This window comes from Pelmatolapia mariae, linkage group LG16_19 (assembly GCF_036321145.2).
Source record: "Pelmatolapia mariae isolate MD_Pm_ZW linkage group LG16_19, Pm_UMD_F_2, whole genome shotgun sequence".
Classification (NCBI taxonomy): Eukaryota; Metazoa; Chordata; class Actinopteri; order Cichliformes; family Cichlidae; genus Pelmatolapia; species Pelmatolapia mariae.
The window spans coordinates 30,471,790-30,499,032 of NC_086241.1; the positions used below are offsets into that span (position 1 = coordinate 30,471,790).

Genomic DNA, 27,243 nt, shown 5'->3' on the forward strand with positions numbered 1-27,243 from the left:
TAGTCAGTGTCAATTGTTGATTTGTCCTGTTCCCATTGTATGACGAATTATGATGTCTGTTTGGTAGCCGTTTGCATACTATGCATACTCTCTCTCTCTTCATATATAGGGTCATATATGTGTGTGTGTGTGTGGGGGGGGGGCGCCAGAGGGCGTGTTCGCCCGGGGCGCCAAACAGGCTAGGACCGCCACTGCCGAGGCATAATCTGTTTTTACAGTTTTTATTTACAGTATTCATTCGTGGTTTCTTTAGGGATTCACTAGCTTAGCTTCGGCCTCTTCGCCTGTCCCTCCTTTCCTGTTCAGTGTGTAAAATTTCTAACTACTCCTCAGCTTCCTTTAGTAATAATGATACCTGTAATGGAACCTGTTTATACCTCTGGAGACCAGGCTCACTGAACTGGAGACCCCAGTCTACATCCTTGAAAATCCTGTAGCTGGCCAGACCCCTGTTTTCACTGTGGGGGAAGGTAGTTTACCCCTGTTAGCCCTCCCCCCTAGTGGCGGATTTTGGTATGGGAAACACTGGCTATTCCCCAGGGTGGCATCGTGGTGGGGGCGGCATCATGGCAACGGCAAAAAAAAGTTGCTCTCAGCCATGCTGGCCAGACAACATGTCAGCGCATTTTGGGGATTGCATGGGCACCGAACAGTTTTCTATTGCCTATTTGCAAGGAGTAAGGATGCCCTCCATACAAGCTGCACAGGGAGGAGAGGGGCAGGACGGCAGGGTATTCGCTGGCTGGCTGGAGCAACAGCTAATAACCAGCTCGCAAAATAAAACTAAATAAAAACAAACCAACAAACTAGGGCTGTCAGTGTTAACCCGTTAACCAGATTAAAATTTTTAATGCAATTAATCCATGTGGCGCAGAATGACTCAAAATCCCCAAAATGTCTCTGTCAACCCATTTTGGTCTCTATCAACCCATTTCAGGCAGTTTGTCCAAAGTTTGTCCATTCCGGGCTCCAGATGGGTTATTGCGTTAAAAATTTTAATCGCGGTAATTGTTATGAAGGCATTAAGACGGTAACATTGACAGCCCTACAACAAACACAAAAACAGAAGACAATATGATATAGACTTATAATTTGCACAGATGTCTTTTCTAAATTCCATCACACACTTACACGTGAAAAGTGAGCGTGAGGGCCCTCGGTGCGCCTGCTTGCTGCTGCTGCTCACACACAACCGGTCGAAAGGGGAGGGGGGCATGCTGCTTCCAAATAGTGCACATTTCATTCATAATGGTTGTTCATTTCATTCATAATGGTGTAGGATGTTGATACTGGAGTCCAAAAATACTGATGGAAGATAGACAAGAAAGGTCACAGCCATCAGGTCCACAGTTTAGAAAAAAGGGGAAAAAAAAGGGGGGGGGGGTATGAATAAGGAGAAAAGAACGCTTGGACACTGCTAGCATAATGGACACAAAACAAAAGATGAAGCATCGCCAAATATGTTTCCAAATGAAAGAATAGAAAATATGATGAAGCATATCTTGCCTGCACAACCGTGGTGCCAAGGTAGGTTTCCCCAGTAGAATTTGTTTCTCCTGTGTCGGGAGCACACGCTGGACTGTTCAAATCACGGACAAACAGTATCCAACAGTCTTGATTTTTAGTTCACAAACACTTCTTATAATGACTAACTACTCCTGAAATTTTGGAGATGTTAGCTCTTTATACACTAAAGTTACAGTGGGATACAAATAATATCAGATTGATCCTGCCAGTTTGTTCCTCCTGTCCAAATAACACAGTTCTTTATGTTTTTAAATCCATTTTGCACAGAGAAGCATTTTTTTTGAAAAATGTTTCTCTTGTATATTCTTACACAGTAAAAAAAAAAAATTACATGTAAAATAATTACACCATAAAGTCTGTTTGTTTTCCTAAAATAAATGATATGGAACATGAATAAAACTATAAACCCAGCAGTCTACAATTTCTTTAAATGCAATAATGGCCCAATGTTCAAGCTCTTTCCTCAAATTTATATAGACATACATCCTTACTGAAGCTGTTTTGACAAAATAAAGAAATAAATAAAATTTAAAAACTTGAGAGAAATCCTTTGTGTGTCAATAGCTAAAAGACCTACTTATTTCAACACTCTGTGCTCTCTTACCAGCCCTGGATTACTGGATTACACTCCCCGCCTCTATGATTCACCTGCCATCTGCTTACTGCTGCTGAGGCTATCCAGCTCCTCTCCATAGCTGCAACCATTTGCAGCTGTCTTCCTGTTCTTCCCGTCAGCCACAAACAACAAAAAAGAAACATGGCTCTCAGTAGTAACATATGATGAACTGGTTTAATGTTGATACTCTTGGTATTATTAGTGCCTACGGACTCTGAGCCACCCAAGATAATAGTGATGCTATAATCTGCTTCCTCTGTAACTGTGGTTCTGCCAGACACCGCAGAGGCTATTATCCTAGAGTCTGAGGCCATAAACCATAAGTTAGAGTCCCAAAGCCAACTCTGGATGTTAGCTTTGTGGTTTTGTTTCTTGAACCTGTGCAAGCTGCTCAAGAGACTAAAAATTTGTTTCCTCTTGCTGAGCTAGCCAACCTTGAGTGTGTTTGTCCTGTGCCTGAGTCAGCTGATCCCAAGTATCTAGACTATAGAGTATCCTGTCCCTCTGCTTTGCCTTGTCCCCAGATCAACCTCCAGAGACCTCTCCTCTTCTTAATAGGCTGAACTGCTGAACTGTTCCTGAATCCTGCGCTTTCCACTTAAACCTTTTTTTTCAGCCCTTGAGCCCCAGTTTATGTTTGAGTACACTGTATGAAGGTACATAAAATTGGAATGAATGAATTACAAATCTCACACTTTTGCATCCCCTTTTCTTAAAAAAAATAGATAAACATCTGGGAACCAGTTGCTGGATCATGGGAGAAGGATTTATTCTATCCTTGTCTGATAGCTGTCCATCAAAGTCCCAGAACATGACTATTGTATTTTTCATCATGCTCCAAATGATTTAAATTCGTGAACGGTCTGTACTGTAGTCAAGTCACTTCAGCACTTGGACTGTTCAACTACCAAGCTATGCTGTTGTAATGGATGCAGTACATGGTTTAGTAATGTCTCAATGAAATATACAAGTCCTGTCCTGAAAAACATGCCATTTGGAAGAGAGCATATGTTGCTCTAAAACCTTTACATACCTGTCAGCACTAATGGTGTGTTTCCACATGTGCAAGCTGCCAATTCCATGGGCACTAATGCTGGAGAACAACAGTCAGTGTAAGATGGAGAAGAGAGTTCACTGGACAGAAAATAATTAAAGTCACGTTGCTGTGTTACATCAGTGTCCATTGAGAACACATAAGAAAGGGGGAGGGGAGAAATGAAGGTCCAGAAACAGATAATTTCATCAGATTTGAAAGCTTAAACAGACTGTGTCTGCTGCTACTCTTGTCCTCATGTAGATGATGGAGAACAAGGACATTGTATGCTTTCCAGAACTCTTCAACTCTTCCTGCAGGAGACCAGCACTTCACTGGTCTGAAGCTGTGCCCCTGAATATTCTGCTGTGCTCCATCTCCGTGATCACTATAGCTCTGAACCTCCTTGTCATCATCTCAGTCTCCTACTTCAGGCAGATTCCATTTTCTATTAGATTTAGTTTGGGAAGTTTTCGAAATATGATCGTGCAAAACCTGATGTACAGAAAACCACCACTACACTTTTCTCCAAAACAAGTTATTTTAATTGTTTTACAAAGTTTAATTTAACATAATGTTATGGCAAGTTATGTGGCACTAACATAAAGTTTGTAATTTTAAGGGAAGATTTTTTTGATAATGGTGCTTTTTTGACTTATTCCAGGCAGCTCCACACACCCACTAACATCCTCCTCCTCTCTTTGGCTGTGTCAGACTTTCTTGTGGGGCTCCTGTTGCTGCCTGGAGAAATCTTCCTAGGAATAGCCTGCTGGGCTTTCGGTAACCTTTTGTGTTCTCTCTTTAATTATGTGTCTTTCATCATTACCTCGGCTTCAGTGGGAAACATGGTTCTCATATCAGTTGACCGCTATGTGGCGATCTGTTATCCTCTGCATTACTCTACCAGAATTACTGTGACAAGAGTTAAATGCTCTGTTTGTTTGTGTTGGCTCTGTTGTGTTTTGTACAGTAGTGTCCTTTTAAAAGATGAGCTGATTCAACCAGGAGGGCATAATTCCTGCTATGGAGAATGTGTTTTTGTCATCAACTTTATTGCAGGAACTGTTGATCTTTTGTTAACCTTTATTGTTCCTATTTCTGTTATCGTAGTTCTGTATATGAGAGCATTTGTAGTGGCTGTTTCTCAGGCCCGTGCCATGCGCTCTCATGTTACAGCTGTCACACTGCAGCTTTCAGTGAATCTGACAACAAAGAAATCTGAGTTGAAAGCAGGAAGGACTCTTGGTGTTCTAATAGTTGTGTTTCTAATGTGTTTCTGTCCGTACTATTGCATCTCTCTTGCAGGGGAAGACTCACTCATTGAGTTATCCACATCCATTGTCCGTTATCTCTTCTATTTTAACTCCTGTTTGAACCCTCTGATCTATGCACTATTTTACCCCTGGTTTAGAAAAGCTATTAAACACATTGTCATGCTTCAGATGTTTCACACTGGCTCCCGTGAGGCCAACATACTATAGAGAGGACCTAAATGAGTGAATGAGTGAAATCTGCTGAACATATATTTTAATCCTTAACCCGTATAATGTTACGCAAGCTGCCTGGAATCATTTTGTTGTTTTAGCTCCAAAACTGTCATAAAATCTGCTGTGAGTATGTTCTTTGATCCCTTTTCAACATCTGGTATGTAGTTGTTTGGCTTTACTGTACACTACCAGTGTGTTATCAACGATTAAAAACAGAAAAACACAAAAAACAAAATTAAAATTTTTAAGTTTTTCCTGAATAAGGCACTCAGAATGTACATAAATATGTAAAAAAAATATATCATTTTCAATTTCAACTCTAAGCTGTAAAATACTGAATAATATCAAGTATGTGACCTTTGGCCATGTGGTTTGTTTTTGGGAATCTTTTTCTAAATTAGTCACTGTGTTTTTGGCCCCTTGAATAGCTCCGAATGAAGCTCCTCTCAAGCTATAGGCAAACGCCTACATTGCACTGCTGGCACTTTTTGCTTGCTTTTATACAACATTTTCCTGAGTCCATGTTACATCCCGGTCTAGGGGTACACGAGTGCAACATAAAGGCTAAAAATAGCCAATATACTGTTAAAGGTGAGGTATATTGCCACCAGTAACACCTAAACTGAAAGCATTAACTCCAGGGTTACCAAGGGTCAAAATAATAAACAAAAGAAGCTATTTCAAAAAGGTGCTACCTAAACCCTGCAGGAAATAAAACTAACTAGTGCTCCACTGCACTTTGCTAAATTAACCAACTGAATTCAACCTTTCTACTACTGTTATTATTCCCTATATAAAAGTATTTGTGGTTTTGTTATGTTATTTGTGGTTAGTGGCTAGTGGCTTTGATTCATTGTAAAACAAAGATGGTAAGGAAGGAGCTGGACAACAAACGTTCTGTGACATTCAGTCCTGTGACTTTATAGTGGAAGGTGTTAATTTAACAGGATAATATTATTAATTGTGTCTACAGACTTTCATTTTCCTGTTAAGGAAGGAGAAACATTTACAATCAATTAGACAGAAAAAAGACAGCCTACCATACTAAGTTTATCTGAACAGCAACAAAAATGTGGACCCATATGACCAAAGGTACAGTACTTCCTCAGAAAACCTAAAATATTGTTGTCTGTTTTTTACAAATAGAAACCTAAAGTATTTGTCTTATGATTATGTTAATATATAGTTTTGTAATACTTTAAGCAACTTAAACGCTCCTAAGAGGCATTCCTAAGCCAGCTGAGAGATGTAATCTCAAGCATTTCCTGTGCCTGCTCCAGGGTCTCCCCCAAGTGTGTCATGCCCAAGCAATCTAAACTGGCTCCTTTCAATGTGAAAGACTACACTGTAAAATCTAATTAGTTCACAGAACTCAAAAAACTATGCAAACTCGTTGCATAGTTGACGACAAAAGTTAGGGCTTATTCACTTTGAGTACAGAGTATAAAACCTATTTAGTTTCCAGAACTCAAAAAAGCTATGCAAAACTAAGTAAAGCTTACTTAAGATGACTGTTAGGATGACTTATTCATTGCAAGTATGCAGTATTAAGAATAACTTGATATTTCTGACTGTGCAATACTAATTGTTTACCTACTGACAAACATTTCAAGTTCAACTAAATTAAAAACCAATTTGTGGTAACCTGAATATGATTAAAAAATAATTAACAACACTTTTTGTAATGATGTTAAAATCAGCCCAACTTTTATTTTCAAATGCAAAAAAGTATAATAGCCAACATACTGGACACTGTTCTGCTGAACAACAAACAATTATACTGCCATCATTGTTATAATCTCACAATGAAACAAAGTCTCAGATTTAATTATTCTGAAACTAAGTTTAGGCTTTCCACAGCTTTGTTTTTGTACTTACATTACTTATATAATCAAAATAAAATGTATTTATTGTTCAGTCACAAGTGCAGTCTCTGGTTTAAATAACACATTTTTTAATTCAAACACAGGAGCTGGAATGTTGTAATATTTTAAGGATGGCTTGTTTCCAGTCCAAGCATTACTGCCTGAATGACTGTCATGGATCGAGGTGATCCAAATGTAAGTGCAAAAGAAAGTCTTTAACGATCCCTTCTGGCATCGTTGTATTTTTACTCAGTTGTATATAGCATTTGTATTCTATTTTTATCTTATTGTATATTTTATTCTATTTTATTCTAGTGTATATAGTATTCTATTTTATTCTATTCTGTACAGTTGTGTACTGTATTTATTCTTATTTTATTTTATTCTAATTTTTGCTTCATAACTTTTGCACTGTCCACTTCCTGCTGTGACAAAACAAATTTCCCACATGTGGGACTAATAAAGGTTATCTTATCTTATCTTATCTTATCTTAAGTACAGTGGTAGTGGATGTGGGTTGGAGATGCAATGAGCTTGAACCTGCAGGTGACCATCTTCACTGACCACACCATCTGTGACGGAGGACTCATCTCTCCTGGTGTCCTGCAAGCATACGATCATATTTTTTGGAACACCAACTTATTTGCTTTCTTAAAACATTTTTTTCTGCACTTCGTATAGATCAGACTCCAATTTAGACAATCTCAGGCCCCTTCCCCACCGGAGAGGTGACATTCAATGTCCCACTTGTCAGTCTGGATAGCCCTGACCACCACCCGACACACAATATGTCATGTATATTTTAAAAAAGGGCTATGCAAACATGGCCAATAACTTTCATTCTAATGATGATTTGGGCACAAAACAAATTTCACTGTTGAAAAACTTCACTATATACAGGGTAGACAGTGTAGACCCTCTAAACTAAGTTTGGGGGATGTGATCTTTCAAGAAATGCAGACCAAACTGTTGTTGTTTGTTTACTTACATAGCATGTCTTGTAGAATTAACTGGAGTCGTCAGCAACAGCATAGTGCAGTCATATCTCAAGTCTAATAAGAGAAGACAGGAAAAGATCAGTAAAGAAACAACTTCCCCAAACCAAAGCACAAATGAGGGGCTAAGAATATACAGTTCATATGTTATAAAGGTTTATATGAGCTGTGTCCAATATTCAGGGACCGCATCCTCCTGAGGCCACATTTGTAGGCCGATTATGTCACAGCGACCGACGAAGGCTGTCCAAATTCGAAGACTCCGGCCAAAGACTCAATTCTCAAGTACGCAAATCTGTACTGGCGTTCTCGGTAAGTCTGGACTTTGTAAGTTCGCACGGGAGTCCGGACTTGCCTAGAACACAGCACAATCATTCTCCAATTGTAATGGCAGTGTACTTGCTGACATCACAGCTGCGGAGTTCTTAATTTAACTGTGATTAGTATATTATGAAGCTTAACTTTAATCTTAGCCAAACCGATTTACTCACGAACAAATAACACACTAAAATAAATCAAGCATCAAGATTTAGAAGTTGTCTAAGTGACTTATATATCATGTTTAACCTAAGTAGCGAAAGACCGCAGGGGGTTTTCAAACAATGCGCCGGGAATTCACTTTTCTCGCCAGCTCTACTGACCCTCGACCTCCCGGTCAGCTATCGAGCTGGTGAGTAACGGACGTCTCCGAAAACGTCTGAGCATTTTTGCAAATATGTGACGTCTTGATAAATCAAGCAGATATTTGAACTTTACACAGCTACATTCTCGCCTGAAAATATATTAAAAGTTTATTTTGTGACCCAGAAAAAGGTAATATTTAAAAGGTTTTTTTAAGCCCCTCTCTGATGGCCAAGCTCCTCACCCAATCTCTAACGGTGTGTTCACACCGAACGCGATAGAGGTGTCCAGAGCGTCAGGTTCACATGTAAAGTCAATGGAAAGAGCGTGATGACACGCGATTGTGGGTCCCGCGAAAATTCTGAAGCAGATTTGCTTCGCGAAAACGCGTGAAACGCGAGGCAGTGTACCGCGTCGGGCGCGTGTGACTTGCAAAGAAAACCACGCGTGTAAGCTTTTGTGTTGCATTTTGTGCATACGCGCATATCGCGTCAACCGCTCGAGTTGGAAAATCTGAACTCCAGCGTCAAATCGCGCCGCGACAACCAATCAGGAGCCTGGTGATGTGGCTCTGACCTAGGTACTGACGCGTACTGTCCCGCTATTTTCCCACTGATGTACAAATACCTTTCCGCTAACAAGATAATGTGTTTATTCAGAGGACATCTGCAGGAGAAAGTGGAAGAGCCTCAGGGACACATATAATAAGGAGAAGAGGACAGAGAAGGGGAGTGGGTCTGCAGCAGGATCGGGGAAGAGATGGAAGTTCTTCGCGGTCATGGGGTTTCTGGACCCCTTCCTCACCCCGCGGGAGACTAGCGGCAATATGGTGCGGACCGTGGAGAACTTCCCCTCCGAGGACCAGGGACAGCCCGGAGAGGCAGCAGGGGAGTGTCAGTCAGAAGGTGTGTTTACAATGAATTAATGTAGGCAGTTAATTTATGCGTGTTGTCATATAGGAATATATTTTGTTTATTAATAAAACAGTATACAGTGGTCCCGCTGTTCATCCGTCACTGCCTCGCCTTTTCGCTGATTTTTTTTATTGCACCATACAGCTTTCAACAATGCACATTGCATTCTGCAGCCTGATTGACAAATCTCCTCCGTGTCGTGTCTCCTGCGCTTGCCAAACTTATCATGTTTGGTTTTGATAACCATCACGTCCAATAGAAAAAACAGCACAAAAACACTCATAACTATGACCCTCATTCGGAGATACACACCTGCACCGCGAGGGAAAAAGGCGCACGAAAGTGGCGCGCAGACGGAGAAAAAGCGCGGCATAATAAAACTTCCTCCCACATTTTCGGTTCACGCGCGTCAAAATATGCAATTTTGAGGCGCGATGGATTTTTCTTGGACACGCGTTGAGGTGCGAATGTGCACGCGTCAAATTAGGGGCGTTTGGGGCGTTTTCGCTCGCGTCTATCGCGTTCGGTGTGAACACACCGTAAGAGAGAGGAAGCTTATTTCCAGCGCTTTTATCTGTGATCTTGTTCTTTCAGTCACTGCCCAAAGCTCATGACCATCAGTGAATGTAGGGATGTAGATCAACCGGTAAAATTGAGAGCTTCGCTTTTACTCTCAGCTCTCTCTTTACCACGACGGACTGGTACAGCGTCCCCATCACTGCAGCTGCCGCACCAATCCTTCTGTCAATCTCCGGCTCCCTTCTCCCATCACTTGTGAACAAGACCCTGAGACACTTAAACTCCTCCACTTGGGACAGGAACTCGTCTCTGACCTGGAGAGGGCACTCCACCCTTTTCCAGCTGAGGACCATGGCCTCAGATTTCGATGTGCTGATTCTCATTCCCACCACTTCACACTTGGCTGCTAACCATTCCTGTACGAGCTAGAGGCCATCACCTGGTGAAGCCATGTCATCTCAAAAAGCAGAGATGACATTCTGAGACTGCCCAAGTGGAAGCCTTCCGCCACTTGGCTACACCTAGAAATTCTGTCCATGAAAATTATGAACAGAATCAGTGACAAAGGGCAGCCCTGGTGAAGTCCATCACCCACCGGAAACAAGTCCAATGTATTGACGGCTATGTGGACCAAGCTTTTGCAACGAATTGAATTGCCCGTAGCAATGGCCAGACACACACCATACTCCCGGAGCACCTCCCTACCGGACACTCCGAGGGACACGGTCAAATGCCTTTTCCAAATCCACAAAAAACATGTCGACTGGTGGGGCAAACTCCATGCATCCTCCAGTATCCTCAAGAGAATAAAGAGATGGCCCAATGTTCCACAACCAGGAAAAGGGTGGGGTGCTCACTCTGGGTTAGGAATGAGTTCCTGCTCCAAGTGGAGCGCATTGTTCCTCCTGTATCTTTCCCAGGGAGCCTGAGGAGTGTGATCCCCCTATATCAGAATCAGAATCAGCATACTTTATTAAACCCTAAGGAAATTATGTGGGTTATAGTTGCTCCAGAACAGTAACAGTAACAGAAACAGACTAGGCTATTTAACAATACAATATGTCACAGATTTACACATTTAAAAAATAGCACAATATATACAAATCACTCAATAATAAATATCAAGGATTGACATAGGTGATTGTAAATAAATATCACGAATATTGACAGCAACATTACTGAGTAGAAAAGAGCGTGTGCAAAACTATTGCAGTGTTTACAGTGTACAAGATGGAGGAGTTGTTCAGGGAGATGGCCACTAGCAGAATAATTTCCTGCGTCGTTCAGTGGTGCTTTTTGGTAATCTCAGTTTCTCACTGAACGTGCTCCTGTGGCTAGCAAGCATGTCATGGAGTGGGTGGGAGGTATTATCCAACATTGTCTTTAAATTGGACAACATCCGCCTCTCCGACATCACCTAAAGGGAATCCAGCTCCATCCCCGTAACATTACTTGTGGATCAATTTATTGAGTCTGTTGGCATCTGCGAATCTTAACCTGCTCCCCCAGCATGCAACAGCATAGAGGATAGCACTGGCCACAACAGACTCACAGAAAATCCTGAACATTGTCTGACAGATGTTGAAGAACCTCAGCCGCCTCAGAAAATATGATGACTCTAGCCTTTCCTGTAAAGTGCAGTGGTGTTTTTAACCCAGTCCAGTTTATTGTCTACGTATACTCCAAGTTATTTATAGTCCTCCACAATGTCCACATTGATCCCCTGGATTGAAACAGGGGTGAAGTCCACCATCAATTCCTTGGTCTTTGCCACGTTGAGCTGCAGATGTTTCTGCTTGCACCATGTAACAAAGGAGTCAACCACAGCCCGGTACTCTGACTAATCACCCCTGCTGATGCATCCAACCACCGGAGAGTCATCAGAAAACTTCTGAAGATGGCAGGTCTTTGTGCAGTGGCTGTAGTCTGTGGTGTAGAGGGTGAAGAGGAAGGGGGAGAGGACGGTCCCTTGTGGTGCCCCTGGTGGTCACCACCTCAAAGCCCCCAAAGCACTCCATTGAGCTCCCTCCCTATGATTACCTTGTCAGACACACAATGTGGAAGACACACATATTGTGGTCTTCGCTGTTAGCATTGATGTTAGCTGATCACACAGGAGGGTTGGCCTGATGGTGTTGAATGCACTGGAAAAGTCAAAAAACATGACCCTCAGTGCTCGCCGGCTGGTCCAGATGGGTGTAGACACGATTGAGCAGGTAGATGATGGCGTCCTCAGGGCGGGGCTGGTAAGCAAACTGAAGGGGATCCTGATGTGGTCTGACTATGGGTCGGAGCTGGTCCAGGATAAGTCTTTACAGAGTTTTCATGAATGTGGGAGGTCAGTGCCACAGGCCTGTAATGCTGGGGGCCACTGCGTCTTTGGTACAGGGATGAGGCATGATGTCTTCCACAGCACTAGGACCCTCTGTAGACTCAGACTCAACATGAACAGTTTATGAAAGACTCCACAAAGCTGGGAGGCGCAGGCCTTAAGGACACGGGGACTCAGCCCGTTTGGTCCAGCAGACTTGCCTGAGTGGAGTCTCCTCATTTGCCTCTGAACCTGTTCGTCAGTGACAGTAATATGTGGGGGTGGAGTGTCAGGACTTTCACCAGAGGCAACTATGTGGAGAGAGAGGGAGACAGTGGTGTGGCCCTGGATTTCAGGCTGACTGCTGGTCAGGGTTGTAGGGATGTGAGCATTCACTGCAGTGTCAAATCTGTTGATAAACAAATTTAACTTGACTCCAGCTTCCTCCGTCCTTAGCCTCTCTGATTTTGTCCTTCAGTAACACCTGAACCCTTCTCACCTCCTCTATATTGCCCCCTTCTGAAAGCCCTCTTCTTGTCATTGAGGAGAGCTTTGATGTCCTTAGTCACCCACAGCTTGTTATTTGAGTAACAATGGACAGTCTGAGCTGGAACGATGGAGTCGGTGCAGAAAGTTATGTAGTCAGTGATACACTCAGTAAACCCATTGATGTTTTCGGCATGAGGCTCACAGAGTGTCTCCCAGTCAGTCACCTCAAAACAGCCCTCTAGTTCCACTAATGCCTCCTCTGACCACCTCCTAATGCTTCTCGTGGTCACAGGTTCCCTCCTCACGATTGGCACATAGCGGGTGATGAGGTGAATCAGGTTGTAATCTGACCTACCCAGTGGTGGGAGGGAGGAGGAGCTGTATGCGTCCTTGACATTAGATCTAAAATTCTCTCCCCCCAATATGTGGACAGACCACATATTGTGTGAATGTTGGTAATGTATTATCCAAGGTGACATGGTTGAAGTCCCTCCGAGATCGCAATGAAGGCACTCGGGTGCTGAGTCTGTAACCGGGCTATGGCAGAGTGGATAATGTCACATGCAGCTGTGGGGTTATCAGAGGGAAGAATGTAAACAGCCACTGAGATTTCATACGTAAATTCCCTGGGCAAATAATACAGCCTGAGTCCAACAGTGAACAGTTCAATGTCCGGGCAGCAAATCTTTTCTTTGATTGTTATGTGGGCAGGGTTACACCAACGGTTGTCAACAAGAACAGCAAGCCCCCGTCCTTTCACCTTACCGCTTGTGGCGCTGTCCCTGTCTGCCCGAACAGTGTGGAAGCCTTCAACGAATGGGTTGTGGTCGGGAATATCCTGGTGCATCCATGATTCAGTGAAACACATCAAGCTACACTCCCGATATTTCCTCTGACTCCATGCTAGCGCTGTTAGCGCGTCGATTTTATTTGCTAACAACTGAACATTTCCCATTATGATAGATGGCAGGAACCCGTTCTCACTCCCGAGGCGTAACATCCCGACGTTTTGTCACGTCCTGCGGCGTTCCTGAGGAACGCGAAAGGTGACCTTCCACGTTGTTATGGTACGCGGCGGTTTCCAGCCCTGTACTGCAGCCCTAAACTTAACCTTATCACTAAGCCTAACCATAACCTTATGCCTAACCTTAACCATAACCTTATGCCTAACCATAACCTTATTCCTAACCTTAACCATAACCGTATCCCTACGCCTAAACCTAACCTTATCCCTAAACCTAACCATAACCTTATGCCTAAACCTAACCATAACCGTATACCTAAGCCTAAACCTAACCTTATCGCTAAACCTAACCATAACCTTATTCCTAACCTTAACCAGCACTTTAATGAGGTGAAATAGTGTTTTCTAAAGCGATTTTAAGGGAAAAAGCGAAGATGTGTAGATTGAGTCCAAACAGTTCTCATGTGTCCGCAGTTTTCCGATGTCGTGACGTAGGAACGCCTTGGGTGCCCGAAAACGTAATATGTTGACGATTTGTCACCTAGCGTAAAATGTTACGATTTGGGAGTGAGAACGGGTTGATGGCAGACACGGTTTGTACCTCCTCCTCACTTCTAGCCTCCGCTGTCTCACCGTCTCCTTCCTTGTCCTCTTCTGTCCTCCACCTCTGCATCCTCGGTGTATTTTCCTCCAGATTTCAGGTGGTACATCTGTGGTTCTGACCGATGAGCCAGCCGGCATCAGGGCGATCAGCTGATCTCTCGAGTAAGCAGCCTGTGTAGTATGTAATAGTTGTGTTGTGGTCACAACTGATTTCGCGGCAAGATATGTTTGGAAAAAGCAGAAACAAAGGACTGTAGAGAATTTAAACATATTTTTGGATATTCTGGTGGTCGTCATAGAATTCATCTTTTTACCTTCAAACAAGACACAACACATTCTGTTAAATTGTTTATTCTCAATTGATAATTTGTGTTTAACTAGCTCAGATTGCCCCAGGCTAAACCTCTTGATCCATCCAACATTGCAATAAACAAAGTAAAACAAAATGCTATGGGTGAAATTAATTTTTATCTTTTATATTTTCTCTAGATACTGCAATAATATTGTGAACATAAAATTATTTTGGCGAACACAATGAAAAAAAAATTTGATAATGTAACAGCTGTACGTTCAAACAGAGTATTATTTGGCCACATCAACACAGTCTTGACTTATGAGGTTCTGGATCGTTTTTGAATTTTATTAGCTCTCAAACTCTGAAAGTGCTGCTGCTGCTGATCTCAGTAAAAAGACTTTACTCACTTCCTGTACAGAGATTTAGAGATGGGTAAAAGAGGAGTATAGATACTACAGATGATATGCCATAAAAAGCAGAAATAGTCCACCATCAAAGCAGCCTGTTTTCCGAGTTTGATATGTATGTTTTTTTTACTGAGAACATTTTTGCTTTTGAAATTCAACATTATTACATTGTAAGTCAAATGGCACAGCTGGCAAACAAGTGCCAACTTGAAGTAGGATTTAACTCTGGCACAAATTGCACCCTGGTCTTGGCAAACAAAAATTTGTAATGTAAGTGGAAGGGCTCCTCAGCAGGCATTAGAGACACACAAATGTAAGAAGTCACTTGGTCTGAAAATATAGGCATCAGACAGGACATTCTTATTTGAAGAAAAAGAAGTCATAAATGGTGAAGAAGGCTGAGTATACCAGTTAGAAAGATCAGAGAGAGACACACTGCTAAGGGTACTGCAGAAAAGAAATTGAAATCCACAGTGAGGGATGGAGCACATAGATATCCAACTGACATTGAGAAAAAGATGAGGGGTGGAGTGACAAGGGGTGAGTTATATAACTAATTCTGTTTAGAATGTTACAGAGAGCTACAGGCCTGTGAAAATGGATACACAGGATGTGGCAGAGCTCTGTTTTCCACAACTCTTCAACACCTCCTGCAAGAAACCTCCTCTGTCAGAATTTGTGTTCCTTCATGTTGTGTTGTCCTCCATCTCGCTGCTAACTGTGACTCTCAACCTGCTCGTTATCATCTCAGTCTCCCACTACAGGCAGAGTTTTTGTTATTTTTTTAATAGCTGTGTGTAGCTCATACATTCTGTGAGCTAATTAACTTAAGATTTTTTTGTGACCTCAGTGGTGTATACAATTAAACCATCTGATATGGAAGTGGTCGATTAGAAATGATCAAAACTGTTTTTCTCTTATCAAGAGCTAATGTTTTATTGTTTGTTGGGTTGCTTTAATTTAGCGATTGGAGGACTGTTAATTTAATAATTTTTGTGTCTTCTTGCAGGCAGCTTCACACACCCACTAACATCCTCCTCTTCTCTCTGGCTGTCTCAGACTTTCTTGTTGGTCTCCTGTTGATGCCTGGAGAAATCCTCCGAAATACAGCCTGCTGGTTTCTCGGTGACTTCACCTGTTCTATGTACAATTATATGTCTTTCATTGTTACCTCTACCTCAGTGGGAGACATGGTGCTAATATCAATTGACCGCTATGTGGCTATTTGTGACCCTCTGCATTACCCCACCAGAATCACAGACAGAAGAATGAAACTCTCTATCTGTCTGTGTTGGCTCTCTTCTGTTTTCTATAGCAGCCTGTTTGTAAGAGATGATCTAACTCAACCAGGGAAGCATAATTCCTGCTATGGAAAATGTACAATTGTTGTTGACTTAATTACAGGAACTACTGACCTTCTTTTAACCTTTTTTGTTCCAGTTACTGTCATTGTAGTTCTGTATCTGAGAGTATTTGTGGTGGCTGTATCTCAGGCTCGTGCCATGCGCTCTCATGTTACAGCTGCTGCTCTGCAGCTTTCAGTGACTCTAACAACAAAGAAATCAGAGTTAAAAGCAGCCAGGACTCTGGGTGTTCTTGTAGTTGTGTTTCTACTGTGTTTCTGCCCTTATTATTGTGTTACTCTTGCCAGGGACGATCTACTCAATAGTTCATCTGTATCCTTTGTGCTCTATCTGTTCTATTTTAACTCCTGTCTAAACCCTTTTATCTATGCACTGTTCTACCCCTGGTTTAGAAAAGCTGTGAAACTCATAATCTCTTTACACATACTGCAGCCTGGCTCCTGTGAGATTAGCATTTTGTAAAAAAAATAATTAAATAAAAGAAACACTGAACAATTGTTGAGTTATTTTGTTGCCCTACTGGTTGGCTACTTTTGGGCTTCCATTTGGGTTATTCTGTGGCACTGGAAGTGATGCTGTGTCAGTATCACTTTGTCATCAATGACAGTAACTTGTTGGAAAAGAAGGATGGAAAATATTTTTCATGTTTGCACTATTAAATGCTGCTACCTGTAATCTCAACTCACCCATTGTTAATTAGCATTTTGTTAGGGTTAGGGTTAGGGTCTCTTATCTCTGTGGTCCAGAGAGACAAGAGACTCTAGCTGCTCTCTCTGTTATCAGAGATGAACTCTGTACTGTTTTGAAGCACTGTTATTGTGATTTGGCAATATATAAATAAAATTGATTTCAACTGAATTGAACTCTGAAAATAAGACTGTCCATGGATTGAAAAAAAATTCCAAAATAAGTCACAAAATATACATAAGTGACTGTGAACACTCTTTGGTGGCCTGTCCAAGTGTGGGAAAACACACATAAATATCAAACATTTTATTAGTCTTGACACAGTAAACATTAAATAACATGCTTGATGATTGTGTGGAGCATGCACCTGTGTGGGGAGCCTGCCATTAATATTTAAATATGAGTTAAGGAGAGGGTCACTTGCTGTGGGGGATAGTACTGTTCACCTACAGGATAACTGCTTACAACAACACAGCTATGGATCGTGGTTCAAGGGGTTGGGACGCTCATCTGTAACCGGAATGTTGCCGGTTCGATCACCCAGCTCTCTTTGTCCTGGTTGCTGTGTCCTTGGGCAAGACACTTTACCCTACTGGTGTTGGCCAGAAGGGCCGATGGCGCGATATGGAAGCCTCGCTTCTGTCAGTCTGCCCCAGGGCAGCTGTGGCTACAACTGTGGTTTACCTGCACCAGTGTGTGTGAAGGAATTGTAAAGCGCTATATAAATGCAATCCATTATTATTTAGGGGGAGAACATAAATGTAAATAGAAACTGTGTAAATAACCTGTTTAATCATCTCAGTTTATTATTGGTGAGTACTTGTTCATCCAGAGGCTTGCATTCTGTTTAGTGAGGCTCTAAAATGTGCTCATGTGTGAATAAAGTGCTTGTTTTGTTTTTATTTAAAGCTGCATACAGTGCATACAGTTTTGAATGGCCCTCAGCTCATTCCCATATTTCCATACACGACTGTTAATCTGGTGCCCAGTGCAGGTCACCAGAGCAGTAGCATGTTTTTGCTCAGGTAGAAGGACATGTTGTACTTTTTTTAAAAACATATTTCTTTACAAGATAAATAATAAATCCTCCAGAGAGGAAGACCTTGATAGATTACAAGGAAGAAGCCGTCTGCCACAGTTTGAGTTTCAGGCAAAATACACTGCATGTTAGTTTTGTAACCACAAACTTCAAGATATTTGACATCAGTCCACCTTCAATGGCATTTACCATCACTGTTTTTAACTAATGGTTAGCTGGAAAACAAGCAAGGCAGTAGCTTTCAAGAACCAGGGTTGGGCAACACTGGGTAAAGTAAAGGTCTTACAAATAAAAAAACAAATTTTGCTTTGGAGTCATTTTTAAAAACACATTTGATTCAAAATTAATTTGTATGCCAGATAAATGAAGTAAGGTTCTGATTGGAAATGTAATTGTCAACAAAAAAATAATTGGTCATTGGTTTTTGTTGTTTCTAAATTAGAAAATAACAAAAGAATCAGACACTGGATCTACTCAAAACTGTTACAGAGCCTTAATATTGCAAATCAAACAGTAAGACTGTAACAGACTTTAAGTAGAAAGTACATTTTTAAACTAATGTGAAGTTATTAAAGGCTTATTTTTTTCTGAGCTTGAAGTAACCTGTTTTGTTTTTTCATACTGCAGGAACACAACTCAGATTCTGACAGCAATGTAATGGCAGTTACCGGAGAAGAACCGCCTCCTGTGCTGGAAGATCCTGAGGTTCCCCCGCTAATGAGAACAGACAGCATCTATGCAAGTTTGCTTTATGACACCTATACAACACCAGGATTATCTTTACTTTTCTTAGATATAATGCATGAAATACGGTTAATGCTAAATTGGTACTTGAACATCCTTGTTTTTGTTATGCTTTAAAGTTTAACATTTAGAATACAAGGTCAAATAATTGTTGGTCTCAGTTTGAGTTGAAAACTAACTTAGTTTGAACATGTCTTACATTTGAGTCATCTCTATGGACTTCTACAAATGCTACTGTTTAAAATTAAGTTGTGAAAAAAGACATGTTTAATTTGATTTTGATTTTCAAAGATTTTTTTTAAAATTACCACTGTTGCACAAGCATGAGCCTTGGTCCTGTTAATTGTTTGTACCTAAACTACTGCAAAAAATTGGAACAATGTGGGGTTTTTTATTGTATATTTTCCAGCTGCCACAAGACTACCTTGACCAGCTATCCAAGGTGTCGGATTAATCTGAGATCCTTTCAAGCTGCATCGAATTGACTGAGGATGAATTTGTCCCACCACAGAAGCTGATGGAGGAAAGCAGTTCTGAAGGATCTGTTGATGTTCCTGCTCAGGCCCCAATGAAAAGAAAGAAAAGAAAACCCTCCTAGGACTTCCAAAAGAGCCAAACAGACAGTTACTTGCTCAGACAAAGATCCCAGGAGCACGGAGAATGAGGAGGAAACTAACGCAGGCAAGGTGTCTGTCATGAAGCTGCAGAAAAAGGAGGATGGTGGAAGAATTTACAGTAAGAAGCATTATTGTCTTTATTGTCCCCTTAGTTGCAAGGCACTTGTTGTGGAAACACAGTTCTGAAACAGCGGTTTCAAAAGCAATAAGCTACCCTTTGAAATCAAGACAAAGAAAACTACATTTTGACCTCATCAGAAATGAAGGAGATTATGCTCATAATAATGAGGTCCTTTAATAAGGAAGTGATACCCTGATCACAAGTGAGCAGGCATCCAAACCAGAGAATGCATCTGACTACATGCACTGTATTAACTGTGAGGCATTGCTCAAAAGAAAAGCATTATGGAGACACATGTTACGATGCAGACTCTCACAAAAGTGCAGTAAACAGAAGTCAGGCAGAAGTCGAATTCAGTCTGTGCCTTCGCACAGCCTGCACCAGAAGGTGTGAGCCATAAAATTTGGGAACTACTAAATGTGATGGATCAGGATGAGATCTCACAAGTTATAAAAGAGGAGAAAACAATCACAGAGCTTGGAGAGCAGCTGTAAGCTAAGCATGGCCACGAAAGTCCAAACATGAATACATTAGACAGAAATTGAGAGATATGGGAAGACTGGTTTGAGTTTCAAGAAAAGGGGGTAAAATTCAAAGAATGGAGGAGTTTTTTTTTAAACACTCCAACTTCAATGTGGTTGTGGAAATGGTAAAAACTAGGTCATAGCTTGAAAAAGATTGCTGATATTCTGGAGTGTGAGACACAGATGTCAGAGCATGTTGATGACCAGTTTCTTGAAAACATAAAGAGGACGAGAAGTCTACTGGAAAAGAAGTGGGATGTGTGCATTTCATCACGTGCCCTGCAAACTCTGAGTAAAGGGAAATGGAACACACCACAGCTTCTTCCTTTCACAGAAGATGTAAAAAAGAGTCGGGCCCCTTGGACCCTCCAGCAGAGGCAGGAGACTGCTGGACGGGCTCCTCGGACCCTCCATCGGAGACAGGAGATGGCTGGACGGCCCCTCAGACTGATTGTCTCAGTCGAGCTTCCAGCAGGAGCTGATGCAGGGCCAGAAGGTATTGAGACCCCTGGCTGAATATGTAGCCATGGCAGACTACATGGGCGACAGAGCTACTGGGGACTGAACTAAGGGCGACAAGGAGACTGAACTAATGAATGAGCTAATGGCAACGCAGGAAACTGAGCTAGGAACTAAACAGGTAGGTGAGCGATGGACTGAATAGGCAAATGAGCGATGGATTGCACAGGCAGCCGAACTAAAGGTTGAGCTGCACACTGATTAGCAGACTGGGCTAATGGCAACACAGGAGGCTGAATAGCAGGTTGAGTTAGTGGCTGAAGTGATGGTTGAGGTGAAAATGAAGCTACTGGCGGAGTTGATTGCTGAGCAGGAGACACTGGAGACTGAGCTAGGGGCAGCTGAGCTGCGGGAGACGCAGGTGACTGAACTGAGGTTAGCTGGGCAGCTGGCTGAACTGACAACTGAGCAGGAGCCTGAGCTACTGATTGTAGTGACGGTTGTGGTGAAAGTGGAGTTGGTGGTTGAGTAAATGACTGCGCTAGAGACTGAGCTGCTGGTAGCAGAGCTAATGGCTGGGCTGCTAAGGGCGATTGAACAGAAGGCTTGGCAGCTAACTGGGTTACAGGCCAGCGAATTTTCGAAGCTCATGATTGAGCAAACCAAGCTGTGAGGGTTTTTAGAAGGGTGGCTGAGTCCTCCTTGCCTGGGCCACCCATGCCAAACAGTTCAAAACAGCATTAAACTTCACCAAGAGGCACACAAGGAAACACACAGCATGAGGGAGGACGCAACACTGACGCAGAGAAACACAGGGCTTAAAATTCACTGGGGAATAACGAGGGGAATGAGACAAAGGAGAAGAGCACAGCTGGGAGAAAACAGACATGACGAGACCAAAGGGAAGCAAAACTAGAAACACTGGGGGTGTCCAAATTCATGGGCTGCATCCTTCGTAGGCCGCATTTGTAGACCGATTACGTCACAGCGACGCACCAAAGGCTGTCCAAATTCGTAGACTCCTCCGAATGCAGCCGACAAATGCGTCCTCCTTTTCCCCAAATTTGAAGGATGGGTCGGATGTGTCCTTCGTGGCCCACCATATCCCAGAATTCATAGTGCGGCCCAGCCAAACTCCAGTTTCCGGCAATGGCGGCCGCTACTAAGTTTTACAGTTTTTCTCGATTGCTTAAACACTATAACCAATCTTTTGAACTAAAATTTCAAAACCATAATGCTATTTTTCAAAAACCACACCCGTTTCCCTGAACTATAAACACTATTCCCCTGCTTTAACACATGAGTCAGATGTGGTGAACTGTTACTGCAAAACTCTACACACAAATCCCTACATTTTCAGTGCTTACACCATGTGGCCATTTAGAAAGCACTTGCATTCAATAATGTTAACTTAAGTCAGCACAGCTTGAGCTCAATTAGCACACAATTAACCAAGTGGAAACACTACGAGTCAAAATTTATCACACATCAATCAGAAACTCATTCAGGTTTGAAACAATGGATTCAAAGAGATGCAAAGGAAGAGGTTGAGGAGGAAAAGGAGGTCTAGGACACCAAGGAGGAGGTGGAGGAACATAATTGGCCATTGGGCTATTGTAAATGTCCCTGGTCAGCGTGGAGGGAATGTCACTCTGTGCGCAGCCATCAGCCAACGAGGGGTACTCCACCGCCATGCCATTCTAGGACCCTATAACACTATGCTTCTCCTTGCTTTTCTTGATGGTCTAAGACAACATATGTTCCAGCGGGACTACAGTGAACCAGCACAGCCAGAGCAGCCTCACTATGCTGTTGTTTGGTGTAATGTCAGCTTCCATCACACTGCTCTGGTTCATGACTGGTTTACCAATAACCCAAGGTTTTCTAACATCTTTCTGCCTGCATACTCTCCCTTTCTAAACCCAATAGAGGAGTTATTTTCGGCGTGGCGGTAGAAAGTGTATGACAGAGAACCTTATGTCCGTGTTCACCTCCTCCGGGTCGTGGAAGAAGCCTGCCTATACATATCAGTAGATGCATGCCAGTGGTGGATCAGGCATGCAAGAGGATTTTACCCCCGCTGCCTGGCCAGGGCCAATATAGCCTGTGATGTGGATGAGATTCCCGGGCCTGACCCAGACCACAGACAGGATGCTGAGGTGGAATAATGTTTTTGATGTGTGTTGTACTGTATGGTACATGAATAAAAATGTGCCACTGTATGTACATTGGATCTTTTGTGTTCATGATGTGAAAAGGTTTTTGAGGGGAAGAACCACAAGCAACATAACTTGCCAGTTTTTGAAATATTGTTTTAAATTTATTGCACCAATGTGTAAGACTATGTTGTAGTGTGTGTGTTTTTGAGGCCTTGTGTGTGATGTCTGTGGGCAAAGTTTGTTTTTTCAGCAAGAGTGAATGGTTTTGAGTGTAGAGCTTAATTTTGACCTGAAAATACAGTGTTTGGGAAATTGGGTGAGACGTTATGGATTTGTGTTTACTGTTTTGAGAATACGAGTCATAGTTTCAAGAAAAGTGTTTAAGCAATCGAGAAAAACTGTAATATTACTCTTATTAATCTTTCTGGGTCACAAAATAAACTTTTAAAATATTTTCGAGAATGTGGGTGTGTAAACTTCAAATTTCTGCTCGGTTTATCAAGATATCACATATTTGCAAAAGTGCTCCAACGTTTTCGGAGACGTCTGTTATCCACCAGCTGGATAGCTAGCTTGCCCAGAATTCATTGCGGACCCCTTTTCACGTAACAATGGCGGCACAAGTGGAAGACAAACCGGGAGATGAATACACATTATAAATGTAAGTATATGAAAATCTGGTGGTACAAAAGTTTAATTTTTATAGCGGTTATGTTGTTAGGTTTGTGAATTTGCATAGACTTATATTATTTATTTAAACAATCTTCGTAAAAAGTGCCCAAAAACTAGCTTGTATGGTGGGTCCCGCGGTTTTTCATTGCCGCTTACATACAGCTAATTTTGATTTTTCCCAATTAACTTTTTTGTGATATGTTTATAGGGACCAAAGAGCAAACGGCGGACTTCATAAAAATTAGAGGAGAAAACGATCACCTCTTCACCGGGGTAAAAAATTCAGCCACTGTGGGATGGAGGTACAAGACTAAATCAATTTACACATCATATTCATCTGAGTACGGTTTCAATAACCCTCATTCTGTACAGAACCTGTGATGTCCAGACGGTATTCCTCTTGTGCTCTGCTGTGAAAACTTTTGGATTTAGGGATTATCATAGTTGTCATGGTTTTCTCTCTTCTCTTATTTTTTGTGTGCGATCAGGACAATTTTCGAGAAGATGGGCCTGCAGGGGAAAGTCACCCCCTTGCAGGCCAAAAAGAAGTGGGACAACTTAAAGAAAAGATACAAAGTATGTGTGATGTCAAGAAGATAATTTTTAAGAACAAATTTAATAAATGTACATTTACTAAAAGTTGTGTTGTTTTTATTTGTCTGTCATTTCTGATTTCCTCTGCCTTTAGGATTGCAAGTATGCAGGGTCAGGAGAGGGAGTCAGTGGGAAGCCCACTGCTGCTACTTGGCCCTGGTTTGGCCTCATGGATGAGGTGATAGGACAGTGGCCTTCCATTAGGCCTCCTGTCCGAATTTCCTCTCTCCCTGAGGACACTCCAGGGCCAAGTACAGCAGTGGGTGACCAAAGCGAGAGGGAAGAAGAGACAGATGAGGAAGGAGGTCAGCCACCAACAACAGGGAGGAAGAGGAGAAGGGATAGGGGCGAAGAGCTCCTTGAGCTCATCAGAGAGGACATGAGATACCAAAGGGAGGCTGAGGAGAGGAGAGAACAGGAGAGCAGGGACAGGATGGACAGACTTTTTTCTATACTAGAAAGATTAGTTCCTAAAAAATGTACAAATATATTCAAATAATATTCTTACTTTGTTCTATTTGTTGTTTCATTCTAAAAATTTTTGATTAATGAAAATTTGTTCCCAAATCAGTTTTGAATACATTTCTTACTTTTTTTCTATGTGTTGTATTATTTTAAAAGTTTTTCATTATGAATAAATTGAGGAAAACAATTTTCACTGAACTCATTTTATTTACAGTTGTTTGTAACATGTATGAACATTAATCAAACTTTTAACAGTTTTAAAATGATATTTATTAAAGGTAAATAACAATAAAACAAGAATATTTCTAAAACATGAATATTAGTTCAAGAAGGAAAAAAATATATACAAATATTTACAATTTTTCACACAGGATTAATCTAAGTTACCTGTTCCTGGACCGTTTTTTTAATATAGTTTGATGGATCACACAAACAGAAAGTCTCTTGCAGTGTTGCTGGATCTGCCGAAGCAAGATCAGACATGGATGGGGTGCTGCGACTGAGACCCGCGGTTTGTCTTTTCTGGTCGGAGAGTGTAGAATCACACAGGGTGGTCTGCAAAGAGAGTTTTAGGATGCTTCCTCCCACTGCATCGTCCACCCACGGGTTTGCAGGGCTGGCTCAATCGACCGCTGCCACACCACTAAGAGGTTTTTCAGAAATATGCAAACCGAAGAAAGTGGATTCTATATTACTACTAGTATAACGGTGCGTACATGCTGAACGCAATAGAAGCGACCAAAGAGTCAGGTTTACATGTAAAGTCGATGGAGGAGGGCGATGAAGCACGACTGCGGGTCCCACGACAAATCAGAAGCAGATTTGCGTCGCGAAAATGCTTTTCTGCCTGATTTGCGCGAACAATTAGCGCGTCTGATGCGTTTGAAGCGCAAAGTAAAATACGCACTGCATTTTATGTGGTGCATTTTATGCATTCGCGCTTATCGCATCTGCCGCTCAAGTTGGAAAAATCTGAACTCCAGCGTCAAGTCGTCAGCGTCAATCTGATATTTGGGTAAAAATTATCAAAAAAAACCAAACTCATAAAATATGTATGTGGGGTAATCAGGTTGTTAGTTTTTAACTGTTGCAAATCGGCAACGCCTGCCTCGACAGGGTTAAGTGCTTCTCAAAAAGGGATGCTATTGTGTGCTAATAATATAGGGTTTTTTTTAAAAAAGATTTTTGATAAGTGAATAATGTAAACAATATTATCCAGAAATATGTGATAGCCTTTCAGCTCACAGAATCTTTAGATGTCTGAGAGTACCTGCATCTTCAAGCAAAATCCAGCATTTAGAGGCTCACACACACATTCTGCAAAACCTAATTAACATTTGAATTGTTTGCGCTTTCATCCATTCAGTCAAACTGCTCCCACTTGACACATTAGAATTACTTGGACAGCCACCCATATTTAATGACTACAGGGGGAAGGTCATCACCACTACAAAAACAAAAAGTTATCAACTGTGCTAGACTGATCAGCAGTCAGTGCTAAAATGTAAAGATTTCTTTGTAAAATTAACTTTTATAGATTATGGTTTATTTTGTTTACCTTTATGTAACTTGAGATATTAGTAGTGCAGACATTGTCAATAATGTCTAAGCTGTCAGGAGAGAAGTTTCTAATTTAATGTTTTGTTTTGTTTTTTATAAACAGGCCCTTCGGTCACAACATGGCGGACTGAGTCAGACAGTGATACTCCTGTGAAAGGTATTTTTACAATACATGTACAACTCAAGAGCCATGATGATATTTTTTTTCTTTTTGTGGATAAAAACCTTTAGTGTAGGTTGGACTTCTAAGATGAAAATCAGACAAGAGTTTTACCTGCCAGCTTTTATTTCCAGTTATTTACATCTGAAACAGACAATCAACTTAGATGATATCGTTTGTTTAAACTAGAGATCCACCAATATGTTTTTTTCGGGGCCGATATCAATTATTATGCAATGAAATATTAAGTGTTATTTACTTCATTCAATGTTAATTCTTTCGGTTCAATATGTTTGCTTATATGAAAAATGGGTGGGTTTAAACAAACTGTGATCTTTTAAATTGTTCATTAGATCTCGATGTAAAAACCTCAAATCCAAAGCTGGCAGGTAAATCTGTTGTCTGATATTCATCTTTTGAAGTGAAACCTAAAGTCCACAGCAAAGAAAATCAAACCTCTTCAGTTGACTCAAAAACAACGAACTTGGCCTAACTCAGACCTTCCCAAAGTGTGGGGCCCGCCCCCTAGGGGGCCCGCAAAGCCATTGCAGGGGGGGCGCGACATGAAACGGAAAAAACAAAACAAAACAAAAAAAACAACGCTTGGACACTGCTAGCACGGGGCGCCTCCACAAACGCAAATCAGGAGATGAGGCATCGCTGAATATGTTTCCAAACCAACTTCATTCTAAGCCAAAGACTAGAAAATATGGTGAAGCATATCTTCCCTTGGTTTCACCTGCACAAGTGCCAAGGTAGGTCTCCCCTGCAGAATTGGTTTTCCCTTTGTCGGGAGCACGCGCTGGGTTCTTCAAATCACGGACAAACAGTATCCCACATTATTGATTTTTAGTTCACAAACACTTCTTTTAATGACTAACTACTCCTGACATTTTGGAGATGTTAGCTCTTTATACAGTTAAGTTATAGTGGGATACAAATAATATCAGGCTGATCCTGCCACGATTTGTTCCCTCGGTTCAAATCACGGACAAACAACATCCAACAGTTGCTTATGTTTTTGAACCCATTTTGCAGAGGGATTGAAAAATGCATTGATAGCAATGTTGAATATTATTACACAGGAAAAAAACAACTACATGTAAAATAATCACACCGTGACGCCTCTGCCGTTGTAAATGGAGGGACAGTAACTGCGTGTGTGTATGTAAGCGTGTAAAACCTGCAGATAGTCAGATTAACAGTATTTTGTCTCTATCTGCCATTCTGCAATTCATCTCATGTAAACAATAACGTGCGCACAGCGTGACGTGAAAAAAGGCACATACCTCTGATGTTGCGTGATTTAAAAAAATCTCCGGTTTCGGTGATTCGAAACGCCGTTTATGTGTGGACGAAACAGCTGCGTTTTCAAAAATACCCGTGTAGGTGTGGACGTAGCATAAAAGAGTTAGTAGTTTATTTTCTTACT

General features: G+C 41.6%; 2 protein-coding genes across 2 annotated transcripts; both read left to right on the plus strand.

Annotated features, from left to right (window-relative positions):
- The first annotated feature begins 3,419 nt into the window (after window positions 1-3,419).
- LOC134645644 (trace amine-associated receptor 13c-like) lies at window positions 3,420-4,657 on the plus strand. The gene is made up of 2 exons (XM_063499174.1): window positions 3,420-3,610; window positions 3,841-4,657. Exons 1-2 carry the CDS (start codon window positions 3,441-3,443, stop codon window positions 4,655-4,657), a joined length of 987 nt encoding a protein of 328 aa, XP_063355244.1. The 5' UTR covers window positions 3,420-3,440.
- Window positions 4,658-15,243: 10,586 nt separating this feature from the next.
- On the plus strand, window positions 15,244-16,472 carry LOC134645756 (trace amine-associated receptor 13c-like). The gene is made up of 2 exons (XM_063499328.1): window positions 15,244-15,410; window positions 15,656-16,472. The coding sequence occupies exons 1-2, from the start codon at window positions 15,244-15,246 to the stop codon at window positions 16,470-16,472; spliced, it is 984 nt and encodes a 327-aa protein (XP_063355398.1).
- Window positions 16,473-27,243: the final 10,771 nt, after the last annotated feature.

Coding starts and splice junctions, on each gene's coding strand:
- LOC134645644 (XM_063499174.1), top strand. CDS start 3,441: ATGATGGAGAACAAGGACATTGTATGCTTTCCAGAACTCTTCAACTCT. Junction 3,611..3,840: donor ATCTCAGTCTCCTACTTCAG/GCAGATTCCATT, acceptor GACTTATTCCAG/GCAGCTCCACACACCCACTA.
- LOC134645756 (XM_063499328.1), top strand. CDS start 15,244: ATGGATACACAGGATGTGGCAGAGCTCTGTTTTCCACAACTCTTCAAC. Junction 15,411..15,655: donor ATCTCAGTCTCCCACTACAG/GCAGAGTTTTTG, acceptor GTCTTCTTGCAG/GCAGCTTCACACACCCACTA.